General features: G+C 44.7%; 1 protein-coding gene across 1 annotated transcript in view; it reads right to left on the bottom strand.

Annotated features, from left to right (window-relative positions):
* The window catches only part of LOC104273143 (tolloid-like protein 2), a gene marked incomplete at its 5' end in the record, with an annotated part of 55,477 nt that overhangs the window by 12,089 nt on the left and 16,794 nt on the right, over window positions 1-26,594 (bottom strand). The window contains 11 exon segments of the mRNA XM_009868370.1: window positions 122-317; window positions 1,279-1,424; window positions 4,884-5,000; window positions 8,024-8,126; window positions 10,039-10,154; window positions 14,246-14,370; window positions 19,611-19,716; window positions 20,003-20,181; window positions 20,590-20,707; window positions 22,052-22,222; window positions 24,754-24,831. Of these exon segments, the coding sequence (XP_009866672.1) occupies window positions 122-317; window positions 1,279-1,424; window positions 4,884-5,000; window positions 8,024-8,126; window positions 10,039-10,154; window positions 14,246-14,370; window positions 19,611-19,716; window positions 20,003-20,181; window positions 20,590-20,707; window positions 22,052-22,222; window positions 24,754-24,831 (1,455 nt within the window).

Genomic DNA, 26,594 nt, shown 5'->3' with positions numbered 1-26,594 from the left:
GACTTGTCTAATAGCTCTTGAGTACAAATAGATGCAATGGTAACTGATCACTTTGGGATGGTAGTAGGTTAAGGGATGAATAGTCCCTGGCTCTGAACTTGAGAGGTACTAGATCACATACCTTTAAAGAAATTTGCTGCAAAGCCTGCTTTATTGATGGTTGCATCAGATGCAAACTTCATCCATACTTTATTTGAACTGGATTTGATATCTTCTGGCTTCTCATAGCCACAGAAGTGACCAATCAGTGGGCTGTATTCCGTGAGGCCATCTCGGATCTCCAGGTAGTCATAAGAACATGTGTCGTGCCACTCAATCTGCAATGAGAAAAGGATGTGCCTGTAGCTCACTAGTATGAGTGCTCTGAGTCAGGCTAGGTATCCAGTTAGACCTTGTCAGGAGATCAGCTTCCAAAGGAGCATTCCAAACAACTGGTCATCATTAGGTACTTCCCTCACAGCTGCCACTGAAATCTCCTGCAGCTGAAAATGCCTTCAAGCCTGGGCATATCTCAGTTCTACTGCTATTTCACAGCTACTCTCCAGTGAAACCCAGTCCCTGTCTATATACAAGCTGCTTTTCCATGAGAAGCTGTAAGAAAAAGAGCAGAACAACTACAAATAAAAACGTTCAAGGAATATCTGTGGGGTCACAGCTAGGAGGTAGTGGTGTCAGCCCTTTCCAGAACAAGCCCACAAGCCACAGGAGCTTACAGGACAGATGGGATTTATGCACCAACCTGGGTCCTGTCCACTCCTGGACTTATACATCAGTAGTCAGAAATGGATCACTGGGCCCCTAGCTAAGGGTGTAAGGATTCTTAATAGCCAGTAGGAGAAAACTTTTTTCAAGCTCTTCAAAGCCTGTCTACCACCTGGGGATGTGATGTTTCTTTGAAGAGTCACAAACATCCTGCAACCTGCCAAGCCTCAGCGACATCAACAAGAGTTCTTTGCCTGGATTATGACCTTTCAATTCCATTTCACCATAGTGAAAATTTAAGGATTCATGAGTCCCTACTTAATATTATTAACAAATCTGTTCCCTCGCATTTCTTTCTGCTTAGAGTAACAATTTTTGAAAACTCATCATATTTAAAAGTTGGCTTCAAAATCTCTAAGCAAACTTCTGATGAGAAGAAATGGTGTTTTGAAGTACTTAAAAGACTTTTTTTTAAAAAAAAAAATGCATTATTTACGACCCTTTCTTCTTATGTTTAAAGGATCTACAGAGGAAAAGTAATACTCGTAACACATAATATACAGTGACATTTCTCACCTCAAAGGCTTGGAATGTGATTCCTATGTGAAAGCCCTCAGAAACTGTGATCTTCCAGATGCATTCTTTGGAAGGTCTGTAGTCATCTGGGTAATTGGGAGACTGGATCTGCCCAGCATCTTTGTGAATTTCTCCACCGCAAATAGCTTCATAAAAAACAGCAAAACCACAAGATTGCAGGTCTTTCCTTCGATAAAACCTGCTCCATACATACCCTTCTTCCTCGTGCCAATCTGTATCAATACCACTTATTACACAAAGGCAACACACAAGTTACAGACGTTTTTACAAACTTAACATTTTGTCTTAGTGACAGTGTCTCCTGTCTTATTGTACCAACCTCCTTAGAAGGTGAGCTCACTAGGACAGAGAATTGTTATGGATTTGTGTGTTTCACACTCCTGGTCACCTTCACAACTGCTTAAAACCTGCTACCAGCACTAAGAACCAGGAAAAGTTGGCAAAAACCAAGCACAAATGAAAACCAGTTGCAAATCTAATCCAGCCACACGATGGCAATATTAACAAGCACGAAGTGAGCTCTCCACTAGGAGACCATCAGCCTGACTGCTGTACATGGAAGATTTTGTACTGAACGTAAGGAGGAGTAAGTTTAAGGACCAAGAACAGAAAAATTAATGAAAACCTAGTTTAATACAAAACTAGCAGAGTTTTTTTTAATACAAAACTAGCAGTTCAGCATAATTGTCTGCAAGACCATGTAACAAATGAAAGTAAGATCACAGGCTAAAACCTGTGTTATCCCATGATGCACAACACACAGGCCTACAGAAGGCATATGGATGTTTTGGGTGTGTTTAAAGACAAGCAAACAAAAATCACTGACAGTAAATTCAAGAGAGACGGTACCACAATGACACTTGCCAGACATCAACCATTTCCACACTCTTAGTGTCCTCCCACAACACGCTGTATTGGCAATTCAGACGTGGGTCTCCCTGTAGTGTCCTGGAAAGTGCATGTGTTGGGTAACACCACCTTGGTTTTGCCTTGTAGGCTGCTGCAGTTTGAATGCAACCTGGTTAAAAGCGCTGTTTCACTAACGTCTTAGAGAATAAGTGCTAAGGCACCACAAAGTAGTTGCACCCAAAATTCATTGGCGGAGCATAATTTGGATTGTAGTTTGAGCTCGTTTATCTTCAGAACTACAAGTGGTGCTGGAGAGAACCTTTGAGGGACCCTTTAGAGACCTGTCTCCCCATCCAACAGAAAGAGGACTGCAATGGCAGAGAAATTACTTTTCTTAACAGCTATAAAACTGTCAGCCAGCAAGCAGTATTCTCTCTAGTCACTGCAGTAGTTCACACTGAAACTCAGGTGAGTGCCAAGTATATTGGAAGAGCCTTACTGCAAAATGGAAAGAACATCTGCTGACAGAGCCTGAGAAGGCAATAATGATAACAAATTCAGGGATGCCAGCAGTGCTGTACGGCAAAACCACCAGCATCTTCCTATCTTGAATCTCATGAAAGAAAAGAAACAACACGACTGAACTTTGTGGGTGCTTTCACTACATTAACTGTCATTTAATATCGATTTCTAAGAAAATAATTCTCCCATCATGTGGCTGCATGCTTCTGCCTCTTTCCTCCCATCTACAGAAAACTTTAGGGCCGAGACCTGGAGGAATCCAAATCCAAATCCAAAAATCAGTCCTCACCCACAGACCTCGCAGCAAAATTAAGATGCACGAACATTTACATGCACTCTCATTAAAGCAGAGAAGCAGTGCTAAAACACACTTTGGCTTTTTAGTTTGTGAGGGAGAAGAATCCAAAAGAAAAAGAGGAACTAACAGCAACATGGAGAGTTTTTCGGACAAAAAAAATGATTGAAAATTCATGTAAGGGCAATCCCTCCTAGAAATAAAAATTACCCTTATTGCCTAGACGCAGGAGTCACAAAACAGCTGAGTAAGCTACCAGACAATGGCGGGAAGAAACAAGCCACTACCAGAACTTGCATCAGAGAGAAACAGGGATTAAGGAAGATTTTTGGAAACTCTCCCATTTCAGCAAATAAATTCAGCAGATAACCCCACTACTTGCTGCTCTGGCAAGTGGAGGCTGAGCTAAGAAAAGAACTATGCAATGGGCCATCACTCTTTCTGTGGTACAAGCTGGTTGCCACCAGTCGTACTTTGTGTGTGCTCTCAGGCTTAGTCACGGACTTCACACCTTTCCAATGGGAAGTTTCTTGCAGGACACGGTTACATAAAAAGCCAGAGACTTGAAGCGGCAGGAAAACATGAGCAGCTGGAGAAATGCGAAGTCGGACCACTAGAGGCACATTCCACTTCCATTCGCTCTCCTCAAACGTCAAGCTAAGCAAGTATTGCTCTGTTTACTGAACCTTTTATTAAACATTTATTAACGTTTATTAAACAACAGGAAATACAGAAGCATGATGCCACATTAATATGCATCATGAAGAACAGAGAAGTTGCTTCCCAAAACCTCTCCTCACCTTGCTTTTTTTTTCTGTTTAAAAGTTGGAGCAGATACCACTGGGGAATAACCCACTGAAAGAATTAAGCTGATCAGCCCACCGAAGCAGTAAGCCAAAATAAAACAGTCTATTAGAAACACAAAAGTTTGATCACTTCTAACTCCAACAAGCTACCATAAAAAGGGTGTTACAAACCACATGGTACAGGCAACAGCTGCTTCTCAGGAGAGATGTGAAAAAAAAAAAAAAAATCAGAAAAGCCACCTCTGTCTCTGGGGCAACAATTCCTGTGAAATCCTCATATGCCTTATTTGCAGTTCCCCAACAGTCCTGTGTTTTCTTCACTTCCTCTGTGAGTATCTTTATTCATGAGTATATTGGACACTTGGGCACTGGCCTTCCAGTGTCATGCTTGTCCATATGGATGAAGAAAGAAGGTGATGCAGCATCAGTACCAATACAGTCAACCTCAACACTGTCGATAACCGTGGTACTTTTAAGGAAATGCTTGTTGACCAGAGAACAATGAATATTTTAGAATGATTAATGTAAAAAATAAGCAAATATGGAGAAGGGATGTTACTGATTTGTTAGTTCTTTGGTAGTACTGCTCTGAAGTGGTCTCAGCATCCCAATGCCATGCAAGTTTCTAAAATACCTGACCTGCAGAAGATCTGACATGCTAATTTTTAATCTTCCTTGTATGTAAAACATACAAGGGAGGGAGAAAACAAAGAACAATCTTTGTATTCGAGAAAAAAAGAAAAAAGAAAATGCTGCATTAAATGATATAAAATGTATGATACAAAAGAAACTTTAACAGTTAAACTACTACAAGGAACTCTTGCACTGCTGCTTGCAGTGACTAGTTATAGCAAGCAGAACCTAGCCTATGAGGGGAAGCTATTGCTCTGTGCTGCCATCCTGTTGTCCCCCCCAAAATGTGATTAACTAGTTGGAAGATTCATGCCTTGACTGCTGAAACAGCCCACAAAATCTGCCAGTTCCCATTAAAACAAGAGTGAGGGCCGTATCTAACCACGTGGTGAAGCAGAACTCCTGCTGATCCCATAAATCCCTGCATCCTGCTCTGACTGCTCCATGGAACACAACAGACTTCTAGCTAAGGGCTGTACCTTCGTAGACCACAAAGAAGCCTTTGCCCAGGATGTTACTGCTGCTCCGGAACTCGATCCACAGCCTGCTGTCCGTGGAGATTACCGGTTCAGGGATCTTGTCACCGCAAAATCTACCTAGAAAGCAGGAAAAAGATAATCAAGATCTCCTGGCTGATGGGTAGCACACAATGATGACAGCAGGCAGCTGTGGCTCCAGGATGCAAAGAGTCTGCAGTCAAAGGAGCTCTGTGTGTGTAAAACACCCTTTCATTTCTACCTTTTGTTGTGCTTTTGAATGAGTTTCTGCTACCCCCTCCCATTAATTCATATTCTCTTCAATTATTAAATTAGCAAAGGTTTTCTTCAGCTGGGAGCAGAGGCAGCCTCTTGCCCTGGTAAATTCAAAAGGGCTCTTGTTTTGATCACATAATTAAGCAAATGAGCCACAAGGGCGGGGAACCACACTCTGTCCAAGAGATGTGACATCAGGGAATGTCCTTTTCACCTGCTAGGCCTTGGAAACTTCTTCAGCATTTTGCACCTAAGAGCAAATTGTCCAGGTCAAACTGAGAGCAAGATGTGGCCATGCTGATGAGAAAACACCCCTTGTCTTCTTCTCCCACCTCTTCCCAGTTAAGCCTCTGCAGTCATTCAATCTCTTTCAAGGGAATGGGACCAGGAGCCTTTTTTCACCGTGATTCACCCAGCTCTGAGCTCTCTGGCATGCAATAGCACTGGTAAATACCCAGACCCTGCCAGCAAGTATGAATCCTGAAACTGAACAGCTGCAGATGGCATCTGCAGCCCAGGAAACCTCAAGAACCCTAGTTTAGTGCTCCTCGACCTGTTCCAGCCAGAAGCTCCTCAAGGATACAGAGAAAGCACCAAGAGCACTCAGTGCAAATGTGTTTTTTCACTGGAGCTGACAGCAGTGGGACTATATACTGAATTCAGCATGGCTTTTGCATCATGTCCAGCAGAATTCCCCGCAGGAATTTGACAGAGGCAGAATGTAATTCCTCAGGTTGAGTTCAGTCAGGACAGTGGTCATAGGGATCCTGGCCTTGCAACACCAGGCAAAGGCTTCTTTGAACAACCTCCTCTGGGTAAAAATCTTATTTAAGCCTTACCTGCAAGACAGCACCTTTGTTCCCATTAGCAGGCTGCATTGGTGGTTCCCTGCACTGAATATAGAGATAGATAGTTCAAGGCTTGTTGGCTGGCAGGCAGAGAAGGCTGTTGCTTTTCCCATGTATGGGGGGCAGAGTAGTTGGCATGAATCCTGTACATGAAAAGCCTAGGGGCTCCCTACTCAGTCAGCTGCCCACAGTCAGCTACGGCCGCTTTTGGCTCTGCCTGCCTCACCTGCACCACTTGGCAGCCTAGGTAAGGCTAGGACCTCCAAGAGCTACGCCTCTGTGACAGACCAGTCAGTGCAAATCAGAAGGCGAGTTACAAACTTTGTTTCTCTTCAAAAGCAGTTTCACCACCAACTTTCTTCTCTTGCGGCGTCACCCATCCAAATGTTATCTCAGACCCTAGCTTTACTCAGCTACCTAATTCTCATCCTCAGCGTCCCCAAGCTGCCCAGTGCCACTGGGGCAATGTGATGGCCCTGCAGTGTACCAACAGCATCTCCCATCTCCACTCCCAAAGCGGATGCTAACAAACAGCATCAGCGCTGCAAAGCTCTTTCCTCTAGGGTCACTGAGCAACTGTCTCCTGGATTTAGACTCAGAGTTTTAACAAGGGTGTCAAGGAGAGGAAACGCAGATGAGGAACGAGAATCAGAAACTCCTCGGGGTGTGATAAAGGGTCCATTCATAAAAAGTTATACACCATGTAAAGGCTGGGTTTTCACACACTTCCCTGGGAAAATATGCAGTGCACATGTATTTTTTTTCTCTCCACAAGAAGCCCGTGCTTTCACAATCCACACTAATCCCCTGCCCCACCCCCTGCTGAATTGCCGTCTGTCTCCCTCTTCCGAGCTAATTTCATGGGCTCAGCCCCTTGCGGGACCCGTGGCCACTCATGCAGCATCTACTTCCAGATGGAATCGCTTGCAAGTCCACTAGGAGAACAGGGAGGTGCTTGGCTTCTGAACTACCTTTAAATTACCCGGCAGAAAAAATAAATAACAAGGAGCTAAACTGCAGCTGCTGGAGCAACGTTACCTGATGCATGTGCAGCAGAAAAGAGCAATAAATGCTGCCAACCCCAAAACAGGCAGGAAGCCGTAAAACTGGCTGCTAACTCAGTGCTGAAAGGCAGGCCCACAGAAACCTCTGGAGAACAGCACAGCCTCAGCCTCAGGACCTCACCTGGTACCAGGACTGGGATGTCAAGTGGGGCCAAGGAGAGCATCCAGGCCTCCTTAAGCCCACTGCCCCCAGGCTGAGAAGCCCACTCCTGTGCTGCAGCTCGGAGCACAGCACCTCTAACACAGCTGACGATGCTGCACAGCCTGACTGCTTCTTTCCTTCCGGGCAGAAGGGGCTGTTTGCAGAGCAGCATTTTACACAATGGGACACAAAGGTTACGGGATGGAGTCAGAAGCATAATGAGTGTCAAAGCAAGCGGGTCTCCTGACTGCCCACTCAGGGTGACAGAAGATACGCAGTTATGAGAGCAGAAGGCAGAGGAATAGGGAGGACACAGAGGAGCTGCAGTTCCTTAAGATGATTGGGAGCAGGAGCAGAGTGGAGCCTGTGCACAGTTTGACATCTTAGGCACAGTCTAGCAAGTTCCCTTCTAGAAGTACAGAGCTCAGATTACTATATATTTGTAAACACAAACACCTGAGAAATAACAGACAGGAGATGTATGACTGCTTCATTCTGATTGCCTGAAAGTTCCATCTCGGTCTTAAGAAAAAGCAATAATAAAACTCCAGAAATCACATCCTGAGTCCCAGCCATACCCCCGGCTCACCTCCTTCTCTGCCTCACTTCTCAAGCTGGAAAAGGAAAGAGTAAAGTCTTTGCTAGCAGAGGGCTTGAGCATGGATCATTTAGTGTGAATACAACACACCAGCATCTCTGGATGGAGACATTAATGGACAGCCACCTTCCAGGTAAAAGAAGGTTTGTTTCCCTCACCCCCTTAAGCATCAAGAACACCACACAAAATGCAACTAAAATGAAACAGCTACTCACCCAGTAACGGAGCCTTCCTCCAGTAGCCATCGCGCACCTCCACGTAATCATACCAGCAAAGGCGACTTTTAAATAGGTCCATTGATGTGAAATTTAACATTATCTGAAAGAAGAGAGTACATGCTGCTCTTTGGGAAGGGAGCTACTTTAAAGAGAAGACCCTACAGACTATGCGCTTCAGCTCTGCTACAGTGCCAGCTAAGTGAGTATGCAGGAAAAGACACTTGTCAAACTGCTGGTTGGATTTTTTAATCGGCTTTCCTCAAAAAAGAAAGGCTTCTCAAGGTACTCTAATGAAATCATTAAAGCACATGATAGCAGACAGAACTTCACTATCCACTCTCTAATTCAGTCACCGCTCCCCAGTTACTAAAATGCTACTTAAAAAAGCCCAATTTGGTTTTTTTTAATTAAAAATTGATCTTTTTGTTTGATTATTGCAAGCATCATAGAGAAACACATTGCCTCAAACCACAGATGTTTGGGGTCTATATGCTTATATAAACAACATTTGTAAGAAATAGCTGATTTTGTTAACCGTTTTCCACATTCTGACAATCACACTCACACCATCACCATGACGTAATTTGTTCAGTGCCTTTACTGAGCAGAGCTTAGCATTAAAATTTTATCCCTTTGGTCTCCTCCCTCTGTAACATGGATTGTTGGCCTTGCTCTGGGCCTATGGAAGTCGCAGATGGGGTGTACTTGTAGCATGCAAGATTTAACCCATCTATTAATTTACATCTACATTCTACTACAGAAATGTCATTAGATTAGAATAGATATTCTCCCCCAGAGCCTTGGCTGGATGTTCAAGAGTGCAGTCTACAATGATACCACTTACTTTTGTTCACACTTTTGGAGTTTTCTGACTTTGAACAGCAGAAGGAGATTCATCTGTTTCTATGCAGACAAATACTACAAGCCTAATATCTGTTCTAAGCTAATACCCCAGTGCTACGATGCTACTTTGTACCAGCTACCGAATTTGATTAAACATGTAACTTGAAGCATCTAATCTGAACTCAATTTTTTATTTTTTAACACGAGTGGTTCAGCATTTAGATGCTGAGTCCTATCCAATACAACTTTTCTGAAGAGGCTGGAAGACAAAGGGTGAATTTACAGTAAGATTTACCCCTCAGAACTCCCAGGGCCACAGTTTCAAAGCCTGGACAGCTCTTGGCACCTCTGGCTCTCACTGCAGCTAACGGAGGGAGCTCAGCACTGCCTGAGACTGGGCCTGTCCGTGACAGAAACGGGTCCCAGAGCAAGACGGCTGCTGCAAAAGGAGCGAGCTCTGCTCTTTGTTTGAGTCTGAGACTCAAGCGTGTCTCAAGGGTGGTCCTCAGCAAAGTCACTCTGCCGAGGGGCTCCTGAGCCGGGCCGCGCATTCTTGCAGCCTGGTACGGCATTAAAAGCCTGAAGGGCTGGTGTCAGTGGATTAAGGAAAGATTTCATTTCCACAGGAAGATCAATAAAACAAAAGGAGCTGGGAAGAAAGTGGACAGGGTGGGTGGTTGATGAGCAGCAGGGCTCGGCGTTTCAAGGCGGGGAGCAGGAGTCCCCTGACAGGGACATTATGCCTGCGTGACAGGGGCAGGACACTGATGTCACTCTTGACTCCTTGGCTCCCTTTGGGACCCCAGCTTGCTGGCACATTCAATCTAACTCATCTGACTGGCACCTGGCTTTGAAAGGTGAGCTCAGACACAGCTAGTGGGTGGCAGAAAACATCCATCCTGGAATCGAGGGGAAGGATCAGAGATCAACACGCAGTCCAGACCTGTGTGGGTGCTCCACACTACTCCAGCATGTCCTCTTCTCTCCTCAAGACCATGGATTCCTGATGCCATCTCTGTGAGGACAGCAATGGTGCACAGAAGCCTTTCAAGCTCCATCCCTGCGCTCCAGGCATGCAGAGATCTTTTGGCAGCTGTTAACACTGTCATCACAGGTGAAAACCACGCAAGAGAAGCACAGAGTACACCTTGTGCTGGTGTGGCACCTACCTTCTCTCCCGGAGTCACTGAGATCCTCCAGACACAGTGGGAATAGGAGGGGTAGCCATTTGGAAAGCCAGGGGCTGAGAAATTCCCTGTTGAATCCTGCAAGGTCTCTCCACAGGCTGCAGTAGAGGGGCAAAAAAACCCAAACAAACGGCAACAAGGAGTGATTCTCTGAAAGACATAGGGGTCTACCGCAATGTTTGCACACGGCTGCTCTGTGCGGGTTGGTGGCTGGTACTTTAAGAACACTCATTCGTGGTACTGGCCAAAGGTCACTGACCACCTGGGACCTTGCCAAAGGGGTAATGTGAAATTTGTCAGAACAGCTTTTAAAGAGGCACCTTTCTTCCTCCATCTTCCTTCCACACACCAGTGCCTTCAGGTTTTAATCCTGCTAAGGAATATCTCATCCACTAATTAAATGCAAAATATTAACCCACCTCACTACCCCGAGATTTCTGCCAGCAAATCTGTTTTCCCCTCATTAGAAGCTCAGTAAAGTTCTCCTTAGTTATCATTGTTAAGTGTCTTTTTTTGGGTGGGGGTTAAAACATCCTAACAAAAGTAGGGCAAGACCCACTACCCTCATGCTTCAGCTGGCCAGCACCTCAGCTTGGTGCTGCGCAGGATAAAACGTGAGCACTGCAGCTCACTGCGCTCTCCACCTTCCCTTTCTGTGGCCTGCTGAAGTTGATGAAATATAAATCCCAGAGTGACTTTTGGGAGGCAAGTAATATGCACACGCACATGCTCCTTCAGGGAACTGCAGCTTCCAACATCTGGGGAAGCCGTGACTACTGTAGTTCCTGCTCTCTGAGCCAGAGGCACTGAGCTGGAACAAGGAGTCACTATCTACATCTGCAGAGCAGCTGACTGGCTAGGTGAGAGGTTCACAAGTATCAAAGCTCCCATTTCCTTCACAGTGCTCACTAGACACATGCAAATACCTATCACAAGGAGCAGGGACCTTGGCTCGCCTGCTATCCAGTTGTTTTTCCAACCCGCTGATGTTATAAAGCTGCCCTTGACCTGTAACTTGGTTTCCTCAGCGACGGTGAGGCAGCTCCCAATAATCCCTCATTAAGCAGCAGTGCTTTGAAAGATCCGACAAGGCTGAACATCTGGCTCCCTTTCTCATGGAAATTCCAGGGGATGTTCCTCTGCTTAATGCTATCACACACTCGCTAATTTTTCAGCCACGATTACATTTAGATGGGCAGGCTGGAAGTTGGAGGTGAAAAGAGACTGATCCCTTTCAAAAAGTTTAATATCTTCAAAAACGGAGTCACCTAGGCCAGAATTTCCTAATTTCTCTGAAGTATATTGATCTACAGCTTCAGACTAGATGAACAATAGGTGAGGAACACAAAGGGGTTTGACCAGTCAAAGAGCTTGTAGGGGTGCTCTGGAAGGTGGAGTCACTCCTAGGAACAAGGTGCACATATTTCAAGGCACAAGTCCACATGGGATCTGACAATGATTCCTGTCAAGAAGGCCAAAGGTATTTTAAACTACTAGGAAGAAAAAGCATTACTGAGCAAAACAGACAGGTATGTGCACACATCTGTCCCAAAAGAATGAAGAAAATAAATGAAAGGTCAAAACCTCTACATTGTTCCTTCTTAAGCAGGTTTGAGCCCTGACAACTCCTCCTACCATTAAGCATCTACAAAGAAGCACGGCATAGCAAGTTTTAGTTTCAGTTCTTCAGAAATAGCTAACATCCTTCCACCTCTCCCAAAATATCTGGCAGGTTATCCTGTCTGCATTCTTCAGTTGGGGCAAAGAGAGACGCTTGTAAAAGGTGATGACCTGCATTAACTAGAGAAGAAACTGGGACTTCTTTTTCCAGAATAAATACACTTTCTTCCTTTCTACCTCTTGTAAAGACGCCTTGCCTTGTTGTCTATGTCAGAGTCTGTTGGGATAATTCTAGCTTCACAGGAGGGGCCTAGCACCCTCCACCTGGAAATCCATGCTGCCCCAGAAGATGAACACCTCAAAGAAGCCGAGTCCCAGTCATACTTTTTCTTCGACTGATCTTCTGACTTCACCACCCATGAATGCACGATCTGGAATAGATATGCCCTTACAATGGCTCTAGAAATGCCAACACTTGACAAGGTGTCCCAATAAAGAGAGGATTCCAATATAGAAATATATGTTCTTTTTATCTGCTAAAAAATTTATTTAAACACACGTCAAATGATAAAGAGAGCTCTAAATCACTGGGAACACGTACTACATGACCATAACGGCACAGGACAAAGAGGATTACCACCCTCAGCTGAACCACAGTGAAGGTTTCTGACAGCCCATACTTAATTCTCCTAAGTGTAATTACACAGCTCCTGGTAAAACTATGTAATTATGGAACAGGTACTAACATATCTACTACTGAACACTCCTCTGCTAAAACACTACGAAAGGAAGATTTATGGACTTCCAGATGTGCTGGGAGAGGCTGGCCTTTCAGCACACAGGAAATCAATTTCTTGCACACACAGGGGAAAGCACAATAAAAACAAGTAACACATATTAGTGTGTAGAGCACAATCTCCTGCAGAGCGCACCAAAAAGCAACACAACTGTACTCCACTTAGCAGCAAGAAGCCAACAGGTCCAGTAAGACCAGTGTTTGGTACTTCTGGGATCCAAGAAACTGAGCTGAGGTGTTTTTTGCCCATGGAGAAGAGGTTGATGCGCATATGAGCAGCTAGAAGGGATCAGAGGCAAAAAGCAAACTGGAGAAGGTGAATGTTTCAGAAATCATTTGTAAATGAAGTAGTTGAGTGACAGGCACTTACTTACTGTTCATCAGCTGGTTACTGGTGGACTACATCTTCTCGAAAATGCCCAGAGAATTGGATGGGGTGATACAAGGCAGGACCATTCTCAATCTATAGTTTAAATATTCCTCCATAGTTAACACAGCCACACAGGCTTGTTTCCTTTAGCACAGCACAAGGTAGCAGGACATGCCATTTTTTGTTGTGACTATACTCATCAAAATCGCCAACCATGCAGCCATATCAAATCTAGCAAAATGCACCTTGCCTTCCAGAAATTCCTTTAGCAAATTTAATTTCACCTGGCTTGGCACTAACTTTAACCCAGCAGGTATAAGCTTTGGGGAATTAAGAGCAATTTAAACCAGCAGGATTTCAGAATGGAAAAGCTAAGCCAGCCCTACCTGTAGCAGCCACAAGAGCTCCAGCCTAATGAGTTGGAGCACTCTGTTTCTTACAGTAGACACAGCAGTCATTCTGGCTCATACCAGCACATGTTTGTAACTCATCCTCCACCATGTTAACTCTTTTTTGAGGGGATTTTCTCAGGCATTCTTAGATGGAGATGCCTTCTAAAAGGCAAATCATCTGCCATTCAAATTCCTGATTGTGCTGTTGCTTTTACCTAAAAATCCTCAGGTTGACTACTGAACAAAGTTGTCATCCTCAACTTAAAGTTTCATTCAGACCCTGCTGGAACATGAAACTGAAGTCCTTTGGTTTTGAAATCCTGTGCTTTGCATTTTGAAGAAGAGAACTTTTCAAGCTACAGATTCAAAAGGCAGCTGCAGATGTTATTGTCATTAAACATACTGCACCCTTTCTCTTCAGATGCAACCTGTGTATAAATTTTGATGCAAAGAAAAAAAGAAAACCAAACCAAAACAATAGATATTTGAAAGAAATTTGTTTAGTAGGCTTAAAGCTCTAATCATTTTGCTTCTGGATATATGCTCTGAACGGCAATAATCTCTGCTGAAGCTTTGAGGAAAACCACCTAAAAAGTAGAAAAGTTCTACTTTGAACTTACAGTTTCTTTAAGGCTTATCTCCGGGACAACAAATATATAAATAATAGAAGTTTGATAGTTGGTGTGTACAGACCCCCAATCTAACAGATATCCCTCTGCCACTTTGCTAACTCTTTGTCTTACACATCAATTTAATTTCCTATGAAGAAAGCCTACAGTGAACCAACCTGAAGCCCTAAACCAAACAGAAACACTGGTAAACTAATAATAGGAGACACATGTTAGGCAAGTTCAATCCTCTCATAGCTCCAACCTGAAGCATTTTATGGTCTAACCTTTCCTGAGTGTCTTCCATCAAAGAGATCATTAAGGTGCTTATGAACTCCAATGCATTCCAGATAAACCACGTGTCTACAGTAAAGCTGGAGCCATCTCCACAAGCCGTATTTACCTGGGCATTTGTACAACTTCCTTGCCTGAGCGATGTCTCCCTGACTCAGGCGAATACGCTGACCAATAGTTGGCCGGACCCCATTATCATCACGACGGGGAAGGATGGTGTCAAGGAAAACTCCTCTAAAGGGAAGAACAGAGAGACAAAGAGTAGTGAAGTAGGGAAGGTGACACGATGCACAGAAAGTCATCCTGGCAGACCTCCAACACTGTCCCCTTAACCATGCATTCCATGCCAACAAGCAAGAGAATGCAGATTGGGGTAACTGCATGTCTTGAGGTGGCCTTCTCGTTACAGCAGATAGCTTCCAAATGTGCAGGCAAGTCTGCCAAGCCAGTAAATTCCTCTTTTGATATATCAAGATTGCTGCTGCCCCAGTTTGAGTACAGACACAGTCTTTGCCATAAATCAGAAAAGGCAATTAAATATTCTTGCAGAAGTTTGCACATCTGGCTCAGTAGGAGCACAGATTGGACACTTAAGCCAAAGCAGCAGAGGGAAGGGGAGTTTGTTCAGCAGCAGATGGGGCTGGGCTGGCAGTGACTTCAGTTGCCACAGAAAGGAGGAAAAGATCAAGTGCTCTATCTTTGTTCTGCATGAGTTTCCAAGCTAATAACTCCACTTATCTCTGCCTCTTTTTCCTCAGTACTGTTTCTTCCATGTGGTACTTCATACTCAGGAGCTCTCTACTGCATTCTGAGCTCAGTAAAGGATTTAAGTTCAGGCCTCACTTCCATCAAAATGCAGAGTTCATGCATTCAAGTAAGAGCTTGAATGCAAGAGAGACCCCAAGGCAGCATTAGGACTGCAGGGCTAAAGTGGGAGGAGTGAGGAATCAGAAACCTGAACTCCAGGTTGGTAAAGTCCAAGATCTCACAGCCAGGCTGTCCAGTCCACAGGAATCCTTTCCCTGCACCCCTGAATACCTAACAGGCTTGGAGGTGCCAAGACTAACAGTGAGCTTGAAGCTTCAGCAACAGCTCAATGAGACGGACTTTACTCTCTGAAAAACAGGATAGAACTGTCCATAGAGTCCAAAAGAAAATCGGGGCAGAAGCAACAATTTTAGTGCTTCCTAGTCCTGATATGAGAGTCTTCAAGTATGGGTAAAGCTCCAAGTACAGAAGTAATTCTGTTCATTAGGCTGCTCAGCTGTGTAACAGCCTTGGGAAGAAGTATGAGAGGATTTATTTTTTTTTTACATTGGTTTAATTTTAAATAAATACTGCAAGCAGAGTATTTGGATCACAAGCTGTCTGGAGTTGCAGTCAATATTCTTGAACAGAAAATATCATTCCATTATACATATTTTGTGGGGGAGAATTCTTCTGTAAATATTCAAGCTGAGGAAGGAAATAGAGGAGAAGGAGTTCAATCTGTTTTAAAAGCCAGAGTCAATTCCTGCTTGGGGGGGTGTTGTTTTTTTTCAATGGTAGGAAAATTCCTGATCAGCATCAAAATCAGGACCTACAAGCTCTGAGATGAGCCCATCAAATTTTAATTGACAAATTCAGGCTGGCATTCTACATGCCAGCTGCATGCCTCACGCTGAATTTATTTAAGTTTAGGTATAAAAAAAAAAATTCTCCAAGAAACACTGCTAGCAGAGAAACAGCTCGGTTTGTTCATAGTAAGTTTTCAAGACTTCTCAGAAGTTCACAGAAGAACTTCACAAATGGAAGGGAACATGCTTCCGTGTCCAGTGAAACACTTTCTGCAGGCCTCCAGGCTCAACCAGGGAAGAATGACAGAGACACAACCACTTGCATGTGCAAACTTTTGACTGCTTTTCCCATTCCAGCCCTCACAACTGCGTACTCACAACCCCCAGCCTTCTGCGACTAGCATACACCAAGAGTACTGCTAACACAGTGCAAAACCAATCCACAGTTTCAAATTACCTGCCAAACACATTTTCTTCCAAAAGGCTGTACCCAAGGTTGGGGCAGTAAGATTTCTGGTTTTCCTTTTTGCAACCAACTGAATTTCATACTGCGTTCACATGCATTGCTGAACATGACTCCAAATTAGGAGGCAGTAAATATAGCTCCTCTCATTTTACAATCAAAGGAACTGAGAACAGAGGAGAGTCTTTCTGACCTATACCACACAGGTCCCAGAAGTCCCATGCTGTCCACTCAAAACCCATCTGTTTAACAACATTTAAGATGTTAAGCTGCCCATTTGGTGAGCGTCTTTAAGAGCACTAGTACTTTGGCTTACAAATTAATAAGCACCAAGCAAATATCATCAAACAGAGCAGCTCAGGAACTCTAGCAGCAGAACCATTCTTGAATAAGATACCTAACCTCTCCTCCCAGAGGTAGGAAAAGAACCCAGGAACCCTGGATGCCCCATTCTCCTGCTGTCCAGGCATGGGTAGGATACATGTTAGCTGCTCAATTAAGCAGTAAGTCAAGCACAACAACCCACCGTTGCTACCAGCTAAGAACAAACAAAAAAAAAAATCTCTTCTTAAACAGAGTTTGAGAAAAGATACTCTCAACAGTCTTGGCATCCGCATAATACCCGGAATATGTAAAGCATCATGCAAATATTATGAAATTATCAACTGATCTTGAGAAACGCTGAACATTCACTATCTCATCTGAGGGCAACAGATACAGGTGCTTAAACACCACTTAAAAAAGCAGATACTTAAGGCAGGTTAAGTACTCAGCTGCAAGCAGCTACATTTTGTCCCGAGCCTGCATTTATATCTCCAGATGCAGAAGAGAGACAAAATAACTCTACCTGACACAGTAAAACCCAAGGGGATGCGCATACATCTTATGCAGGATTAGGACTGTGTGTTGTAAAGACATAAAGAAGATATGCAGGCGGTGCTACCTGCATCCTGACTCAAACACAAGCTTTGCAGAGGTCATGTTTTGTAATTCCAGGCTGTACTGGCACGTCCACAAGCAAGAGGTTTAGTGAATTAAGGTAACTCACTATTTGTTTAGGATTCCGTGGAGGTTTAAGCTTTCTTATTGCTAAGCTGCCATTTACAGATCTTGACAACAATATTCAATTTAATTTGCTGCCATGTCTGTAAGGAATACACCAGGAAATAAAAACTTGCACTCTGCCAAACAGGCAACTTTGTGACACAGAAAAGAACAGAAATTCCCAGGTTATAAACTTGTTACCACTGTTATTACAGTCACTTGTGCCATATTTCTATTCCTATTAGCCACAGATGCAAACAAGAAATATGTTTTGCTGGGAACTGAAAATGAGGAATGCCTCCTACAGCAATTTTCAAAAGCACCACGGGAAACAATTTCTGCTGCTAGGACTTGTTGTGTTTCAGAAAAACTGTCCCCTTCTGTCCTAGGTTAGTTTAGAATAAAAAGGGATCAGGATTCACAGCAGCAGTTGACCATGGCAAACACCAGATGATTCGTTACCATCAATATTCACAGTGGTCATGAACAACGAGGTTGTGCTAAATGCAACTTAAGAGTTGCTTCAAGACAGTAAGTCACAGACATGGCTGTCTGTCGTTCACCTCCTCCTCACTCAGCCCATCTCCACTGGTGGGGTGCTCATACCATCTTTTTTTTATGTGGACTTTCTGGTGTCTGCTGATGTATTAACAAACCCACTACAGCCCTTCTCTGGCAGGGTCACGCAGGAGCTCTCTCCCATTCCTTAGCCACTGAGCTTAATGAAACATGCAGGAACTTAATCTCTTCATGGGCTCTGTTCTTTTACCAGTTTGGGTTGCAACTGGCCAGTGCTTGCAAAACTCAGTAAGGTGGGAAGAAGACACGTATACACTCACAAATCTCTACTGATCGGTCAAAGTAAGCACGGTTCCCTTATGGGAGCAGACGTCAAGACAGGTCTTGGTAAACTAAAAGCCTGTTCTCAGCTCTGCCTATTTACGGTGAGAGCACAATCATCCCACAGAGGCACTTAGTGCTCAGTTCAATTACTGCACAAAGACTGCTACTGGGGTGAGGGTGGGTCACAGAGACAAAGGACTTAAAGAAAACAGACTTAAAAATCCTATTAAGCACCAATTTAAATTTAGAAGGACTCTTGCCATTTTTATCCCTTTTTGGCCCAGTAGTGTTCTGAAGGACCCTGGTTTTCAAGAGACACAGACTCAAAGGCATCCACAATATAAATGCTGGTAATAACTTAATCCTGCTTTTGTGCAAGACAATTCTAACCATTTAGAGTCTAGCAAATGCTGGAAGGGTCCAGCAGATGCCTCAAGGGAAGAAAAATTGTTTGCTTTGGGTGTCTGATCCAAAGCAATCTCTGAAGGTTGCAAAGCACAAGGATGCACAAGGCACCATTTCCTCCTGCCAGAACAAGCAAGCAGCATTTCAGCAAGTTTAATAATTTTCCCCTGGTTGACGTGAAGCTTCATAAACAAAAGCACAAAACAATAGGCTTGGCACTTTCATACAATTGGGCAGTAACAAAATTTTAAAAAGCTCTGAAGACACCTTTAGTTTTTGCAATAAAAAGTTCTCAAGAGTGTGAATATTTGCACTCTGCCTCCCATCTCCTTTACTCATGGTATGTAGTGAAGGAAAACTCTTGTGAAGGAGCAACAGTGGGATTTATGGAAAAAAAAACTTCAAATAACTCAGCAAAATGAAGCTGGCCATCCATTTACTCTCATTCCAAATCCTGGACATAAATAACTATGTCCTTTTCACTTCTCTACCCAGTGGAGCTGCCTGATCAGAAAATGGGCTCTGTCTGGAGGGATGAGATGGAAGTCAAGGGAAATAGGCTACACAAAAATTGGCCAGCTAGTTGGGACAGGAACGGGAGTGAAAACTTTTCCATGAAGAAACCAGTCACATAGAATCATTGTGCTGCAGAGGCCATGACCTAAAGCATACGCATAAGTGGTTAAAAAAATACCCAAGTAGTTAAAGATCACAATCTAGAATTTAAATTCTCCCTTGGCAAAGTTGCTATGGACTCTGAAAGGTAACATTTTGACTTCAGACAATAAGCTGAACAACCAAGAGATTCAAAGCTGGTTTTGAAACGAGGGCAACGCTAAATTACCTTGCACATGAGCAGATACACGCACACATACATACATCCTGCCTGGGAAGGTTGCAAAACTTGTTAACATGGCTTTGAAAGGTCTTTATCAGCACTGGGTGAATATAGTGGGGAAGGGAAAACAGGAGTCCACGATACTTCTCTTCACCCACACTGCTTTTTCAAAGATTTTTCAAGCTTTGTAGCGCAGCAGAGCTCACTGCAACTGCCTCATTTCTCTGCAATAGATCACAGGTCTCCTTCTAGGTTCCACGTATTCCATAGAGCCAATCACAACTACTGAAAATAGTCCTAAGGATGTGTAACCTTGGATTATCACCTGGAGAATGTATTCCTAGCATAGTGCATGATGCTGTCGAAGTCATAGGTCTCTCCCAGTGAGTTCACTTCCCCAGCTTCCATCTTTAAAAAGTTGTACTCCTGACCTGTGATGCCAAACACAAAGGCGAAAAAACCAAATCACTAAAAAAAACTAAACAACCAAAAGCCTTCCACCCCTGGGAGCCTAGAATGAAGGGGATATACTCCTACATTCTAACAACTCCAGCTAGACACCCAAAGTCTCTATTGTCTCACATATTTTGACCATTACACTAGGCAATTACTAGCAGTATTTCTTCTTCTCCACTCCAGCTCACAGACCACAAGTCCAGAAAGAAAGGTTTGGACCCCCCCAACAGCAAAGTGGAATAACTTGAAGTGCTATTTTACCTTGTTGTATGTTCTCTCTGATGATTGTGACATGCTGGTCCCTATCAGGCCGTGTGTGCTCATGCCAGAAACCCACTACGTGACCCAGCTCATGAGCCACAATGCCAAACTTGTCACAGTTCTTTCCTATGGATATAGCCTGAGGGCCCCCTCCTCGGCGACCCACATATGAGCAACATCTGCAAAAGAAAACACACAAACCCAGGCAGCACATCAGTGAACTGAGGAAGTCAGAGACATAGGAATAGAGGATGGCATCTGGCAGGGTCCAGGACAGACCAGCAGTTGCATACGCTATATGTACTTACATGTATGTGTATGTACAAAGCAAACACGTAAGTGCACAACTATAACACATTTAAGTGTTATCCCAGGAAAAAAAAGAATCCAGAAATGCTTAGCACCTTCTTCTGAGCAAATACTAAATTACCCTGGCAATCCTTACTGGAAGTGACCGGATGCATCTCTGACAGATTCCCTCATGTAGTCATCGGTCTATTCTGACTAGAGCTAGATTTATAAGCAATTTGTCAATGAAAAGGATGTTTGCAACACAGATAGCTGCAGGGAGCATGTGTGTCACTTACCCACATGTTCTGTATGTGAACACAATGAAACTCTCTTCATCAGTTCTCTCCACAAATATTACACAAGTGTGCTTCTCCCAGTGTCTCATCGCTTGCTTAAAGATGGCTCTTTGGCTTCCTGAAAAAGAAGCCCCAGAAGAGAACAGTAAAGGTCTGGCTTTCAGGAAAATCCCTAATGGATTTCATCTGGATAGGGAAACAATCAACCTTTCCAGCAATCAATCTTATACCTGTAGACACCTCTAGGAATCTGGGACCCACTTCCAACTACAGAACTAAGTTATTGTATCATCCTTTTCTTTACTTATGCCTGAAGAACTAATTGTTCTAATTAAACAGGTAGCAAAACTGATTAAGCACAGCAATATTTCTGCCTATGAGAAATGTCACCTCACCAGGTAGAGGTCATTCTGGCAGAGCTGCTGGATTTTCTGATCTGTGCACCAGCTACTCAGTGGTGTGCCAGATTTGTTCTCATGACACAGTGTAAAACGACCACACACACCTTTCAAGACCCAGGAATCTCATGAGTGCTACAGATGCTCCTCAAAACCAAGGCAAAGCTATCATCAGGAAGTTCATCTTTAAAAACCAGAAGCAAAAACTATATGGGAGATAGAGGCAGTCTCAGAGCAGTGTAAGAAGGTGTAGAGAGACACTCCTGCTCTGTGCTCCAATCAAGGGACAGCTCAGGACTTGAAGAGAAACACCTGAGAAGTAAGGTATTATTCCTGTCTCGCACTAGAAAGGAGACAGGCCACAGACCGTCCCATCCCCAGAGAGCAGGGTACCTCGAGCAGTCACTCAGCAACAACCAGAACACTCAGACAGCTGGGAAGTGATGTCCCAGAGGGGTGCACAGCCTCAGGAGGCTTCCCTACAGCACTGCCTCTCCAGCATAGCCTCTGCTGTACATCAGGCTGCAAAATGATCTGGAGCTCTCAAGAGGGACTAGAGAGCAGAGAAAGGCCAGAAGTCCATCAGAAAGGCACAAGGAATTCAGAGAGGAGCTCCAGGATGCTACTAAACTGAGGCAAAACACCATGCTGAGCACAAGAGAGCTGTGCTACTGCAACAGCTCTCTCTTGCAGTCACCCAGTTGGAGGGATGGTGTTACCTACTCCGGACTGTTTAGGGCAGTGGGACACACATAACAGAGAAGACTCCCTCATCAGACCCAGGGGATGGGGAGAGCAGTTCACAGGAGCTGGTCCCTGAAGCAATCAGGGAAAGTGACTGAGTCAATTATTTTTTTGGACTTCAAGAGAAGAACCACCTCACTGCACACTTCAGTCTCACTCTTCCACAGTGCAAAATTCCTTGTGCAACCACACGCCCACCCTGCCTCAGGAGAGTGGCTCCCAAGGACCAAAGTCGTTTGTGGGAAAACTCTGCTCCTGAAATCTCCCACACATTTTGAGACACCCCTGAGCAAACAGGGAGCAATGTTGTCACTACTGACCAGTGAAATTTCCTCCGATCACATAGGGGATGACCCCCCCTGGCCAGATCCTCTCAGCCCTGGATGTGGTTGCCCTGCGCACTCTGGGAGAGGAGTGTGTATCCATCCCAGGCTCATCTTTGTATTCCTTCCTCTTCGGTCTCCTCGCAAGCGTTGTGTTCTGCCTGCCGTCTGCAAGACAGAGTGGCAACACTGTTTAAATCCTCTTTAGTTCCACCTGCAGCCCTCAGGTAATACCCTGGAGCTTCAGAAAAAGAAAAACAGAAAAAGCAAGTTGTTAATCCAAACTAGAAGCCATAGCCAGATTTGTCAGTGATTTGTTTGGGACTTAAGAGACAGTTAATTTGAGCAATTTGGCACTTTTGTCTTGAAGCCTCCTTTGGCAAGTACTATTCCGAACCTATTATCCCAGAAAGGCGTAAAAGGACATCCCCATCCCCTTCTCTAGCCACCCACTCTCTCCCAATAGCAACTTCACAGATGGAGACACAGTATTCAAACAAGAGAAATCGGAGGAAGGGGAGTTGAACAAGCCTAGATGTCACTCTATATTCTCAACTCACCCTAATTCTGATCTGCAGAGCAAGGTTTGGTCTATCAGGGCTAGCTTCACAACAGCAACAACTACTCATTCCAGTAGGCCTTGGAAGAAGAGACAGGCCACTTAGACAGAAACTTATAATCAGGGCTGAAAAGAACTACATAAACATGTTTCTGCATGCTAGTTCTTGGGTAATTTGGAAATATATACAGATCGGACAGTCCCTGCTGAAGGACATGCTCGGTGTGGAAAAGCTAAGGTATTCTATACTTAGCACAAATTTCCATCCGTGCTGAACGTCTTCATTTTAATGAAAGGGAGCAAAAATACAAAAGGGAAAGCAGAACACGTGTCTCAAGTCTTGCTGAAAAGGCAGAGGAGCCCTGGCTGTGTGGTCTCAGTGCTGGCCATAAAACCTGTCTGAGGATTCCCACAGGCTTCTAGACAGACCCTGTACCTTGTCCTGCATCCGAGCTGCTGCAGCTCTGCTCAGACACTCGTTATGCCTACAGGAGCTGCACTTTCAATGTGGTATGGGTCTGACCCAACAGAAAACATCCTCCATTCAGACCTCCCTGTCTGTTCATCCTCTACTTGCTGTGCCATGGGTGACCCAAATTCTCAAAGCAGCCGTAGTTCATTTGGGCTTTATGAGAGTGCGTAAAGACTGTGTAGACATCACTTCTTAGATAAGCCGCCTGTATCTTGAGCAAAGCTGGCTTGGACAAAGGAATATTAGAGAATAGGGGTTGCTACACCTGCAAAGGGTGCTGGCCTCCAGGGTCATGCCAAGGGGAACTCCCTTGTCAACTTGAGAGGCAGCACTGCCTGGTGGTGGCTCCTCAGTGCTGGTGGATGTCCCTGAAGCTCCAAGAGGAGGGATCTAAGCTCCAGTCATGGTTTTGTGATTTGTGTGGAAAACAGCAAGCCTGGCTACGGCTTCGCTTCCCAAGTCAGGGACATGGGCTGCTGGGTTATAAGAAAGCACAAAGCCCGCTGAGACCTTGCTCTAGTGACTAGAAGGGCAGCTAAGCGCCTCTTCAGAGTGTCTTCTCCCATTCGTCCCTTCAGCAGAAGCACTGGTAAGCAAATCACCACTGTCAAGGTTGAGGGGATCAAAACAATGGGAAGGAAATTAAGGCAGTGCCGGGGAAGGAACAGAACAAACTTCAAACCCTCCCTCCTGCTCCACCACTGTCCAGCCCTCCCTGCTGAAGGCCTTGCTCTGAGCCGCAGGACAAAGGCAGGAATTTGCCTTTTGTTTCCCTTCCTCCCTTCCTGGCATGCTGCTGGCACCTGGCGTTTCAGAAGCTGCCCCATCCCCAAGCCAGCTGCTGGACCCTGGAAGGCAGACAATCTGAGGCTGGGGGTTCCTCCGATGAAATAGGAACCACCCTCCCCTTCCTTTTGCATACACCTATCCCACAGAGGTATTGCTGAGGCATTAGAAGGGCCACAGCTGGAACACTGGAGAGGGTCTCGAGACTACTTCTATCTCATGGATTCCTGACTGCCAGTCACAAACTGCTTCTGGGGCTGCCCAAAATTTCCATGGATTTGCACAGAGACAGCTCCTGTCAGCAAAGCCAAGTGAGGAGTCATTTGCCCCACGTTCCTGTACCTGGCACAGTAGGAGCTCTGCAGAGACGACCCTGGGTGCACACTTACGTGCCACCAACACCTCCGTTCCTTGGCAGTAACACACCTTCTTGGGTGAACTCTCCACACTAGTCCTGCAACACCGCTTGACTGCAAAAACATTCTACCTTTACAAATTTGAGGCAGGTCCTTGGAGATGTCTGACACATTCTCTTAGCAGAGACTTAGGGAAAGCAAGCAGCAGATGCCATATCACCAGTAGACCAAAGAAATCTGGACAGCATACTCAAAGAGGCATTGCTTATAGCCATTGCTAAGTTGCATGTATGGAGAGAGTTTCTTCCGTGAAAGATGCCACTCGCTGGGGTCAACCCACCACCCTATACAAGGTAAACCCACCCTTGCAGAGAGTACACCAACACCAACAAGTTCAGACACCTGGGCAGGGCTGGTCTCCTAGGCACAGAGGCACACACATGTACACAGGACAAAACGTGGTTTTACAGGGAATAAAAAAAGTAAATAAAAGATACCCAAAGGTCTGGGTGGGGTACCACATTACCCTTTTTAACTGCTTTGCTACTACGATCGGTCGAAGTAGTGTTCTCACTTGATGCAAAAGACTGTTCTCCCAGGCCTCCTGCAAAGGAAAAAAAGAGCAGAGATATCTCCTGGTGAGTTGGCTGGCAGAGCTCTGACACGGGAAGGACAGCAGCTATCAGTGATGCCATTTGAGGGGCTGCTAGCCACAGAAACTGGCTACTTTCCCTGTACAGGGAACTTGGGCTAAGAGCCTGATAAAGCTGGTCTCCTTTCCTGGATTGGTTCCTCGCCTACAGTGACACCTTGCAACTCATTACTGTCCTGGGCCTTAGTTTCCCCATATATTGAATAAGCAGAAAGTCTCTTCCAGGGAAGACTAATTCCACAGATTATGGAGAATAGGAGCTATACCACGAGGATGGTAGAAATAGTAAATGAAGAAAGGTAAACTGTCAAGGCACTCTTATCAGCTCTTATACATCTGGCCTGAATTCAGCTTAATCTGAAAATAAAAGTCCTTCTCTGTGATGCTAATACCCACTGGCTACCAAAGCAGGACAAATTGCAATGTTAAATCCTGGGTGTTTCTTGTACTTCACCCAACATCAGCTACCCCTTCCTTTTGGAACAGCACTGTCAGGCACAGGGAGGTCCCCAGTTTGTCCACAGAGGTGGCTCAGTCACCAGAACGAAACTGGTTGGTGCCACTTCAAGTGCCTCCCTGTCTGGCTTTCCATTTCTTCATGGAAAACCAGCTCATGATGCTCCTGTGATGTGCAAGAGACCGACATGAAGGGCGAGGGATTTAACTGCTTGATGTCACAGCTACTGGGCACAAAAATCACAGCAGTTCCATGGCACCTTTGTACCAGCACTGCTGCCCTTCTCCCCACCAGTGAGCTACAGCAGAGCATTGCTGGCAAGCAAGGTGCAGGGGCTGCAGAAGTGACTACGCCAGATTGGGTTGTCCAGCACACCAAGAGGGCTGAGGGGGATCAGCACATCCAGAATTCTCTGCCATAAGATGAAGATGCAGGGAGAGATCCTAGCTCCCCAGAAAAGTCACAGTGCTAGGGAACAGAAACACAGAAACCCTGTCTATAGCCCCTACTAGTCTTTTGACCATTAAGGTACCATAATAGTTGACAGTACTGGATTTTAGTTTCTCTTATGTACAACGTAGAAATACTGGATCCATTCTGGCAGCGAAGTAGTCTTAAAATGTCACCCAGTGCCAGAAACTGATTTAAAACAAATAATAACTTGTTCGCACATCTGTTTCAAAGGATCTCAAAATAGGTCTGCCCACTATGAAGGAATATACCAACTGTGCAAACTCACCTGTGCTGCAGATCTCAAACTGAGACCTCCCTCCCTTAAATAACGTTAGCACTGAAGCCTGATTTCTATAAGCACCATTACGTCCACTCTGGTACCTACAACCATACTAAAGCCTGCTCTCCCATGAGCACATAAGAGAGAATCACAATCAGGTAACACAGGAGGACAGAGTTCCACCTCATATTCACTTGGCTACTGGGCTAGCAATGTGCACTGGGCACAGCGAAGTTCTGACTGCTTCCCAGGCAGCTCATGGACAACCACCTCAGTCTTAGCAGTTTTGGAGCACTGGAAAGATCCTAAATTACACATCTTCTGTCTTGATTCTGTAACTCTATTTTCCTGTTCACAAAATATTTTCTAATCTTTCTTCCCACCACCATCACCTTCAACTTCTAAAATTTTTCTTAATGAACTCCCTCAATACTAGTCAGTAAAGCAAAAAACAAAACAAAACAGAAACAAAACAACCAAAAACTCAGAGAAGCTAAGTATTTTTAAAAGGGTAAATAAGCAGAG

Source organism: Apaloderma vittatum, unplaced genomic scaffold (assembly GCF_000703405.1).
Source record: "Apaloderma vittatum isolate BGI_N311 unplaced genomic scaffold, ASM70340v1 scaffold16514, whole genome shotgun sequence".
Lineage (NCBI taxonomy): Eukaryota > Metazoa > Chordata > Aves > Trogoniformes > Trogonidae > Apaloderma > Apaloderma vittatum.
The sequence above is the reverse complement of the archived record's forward strand: the minus strand, read 5'-3'. Positions and strand labels throughout refer to the sequence as shown.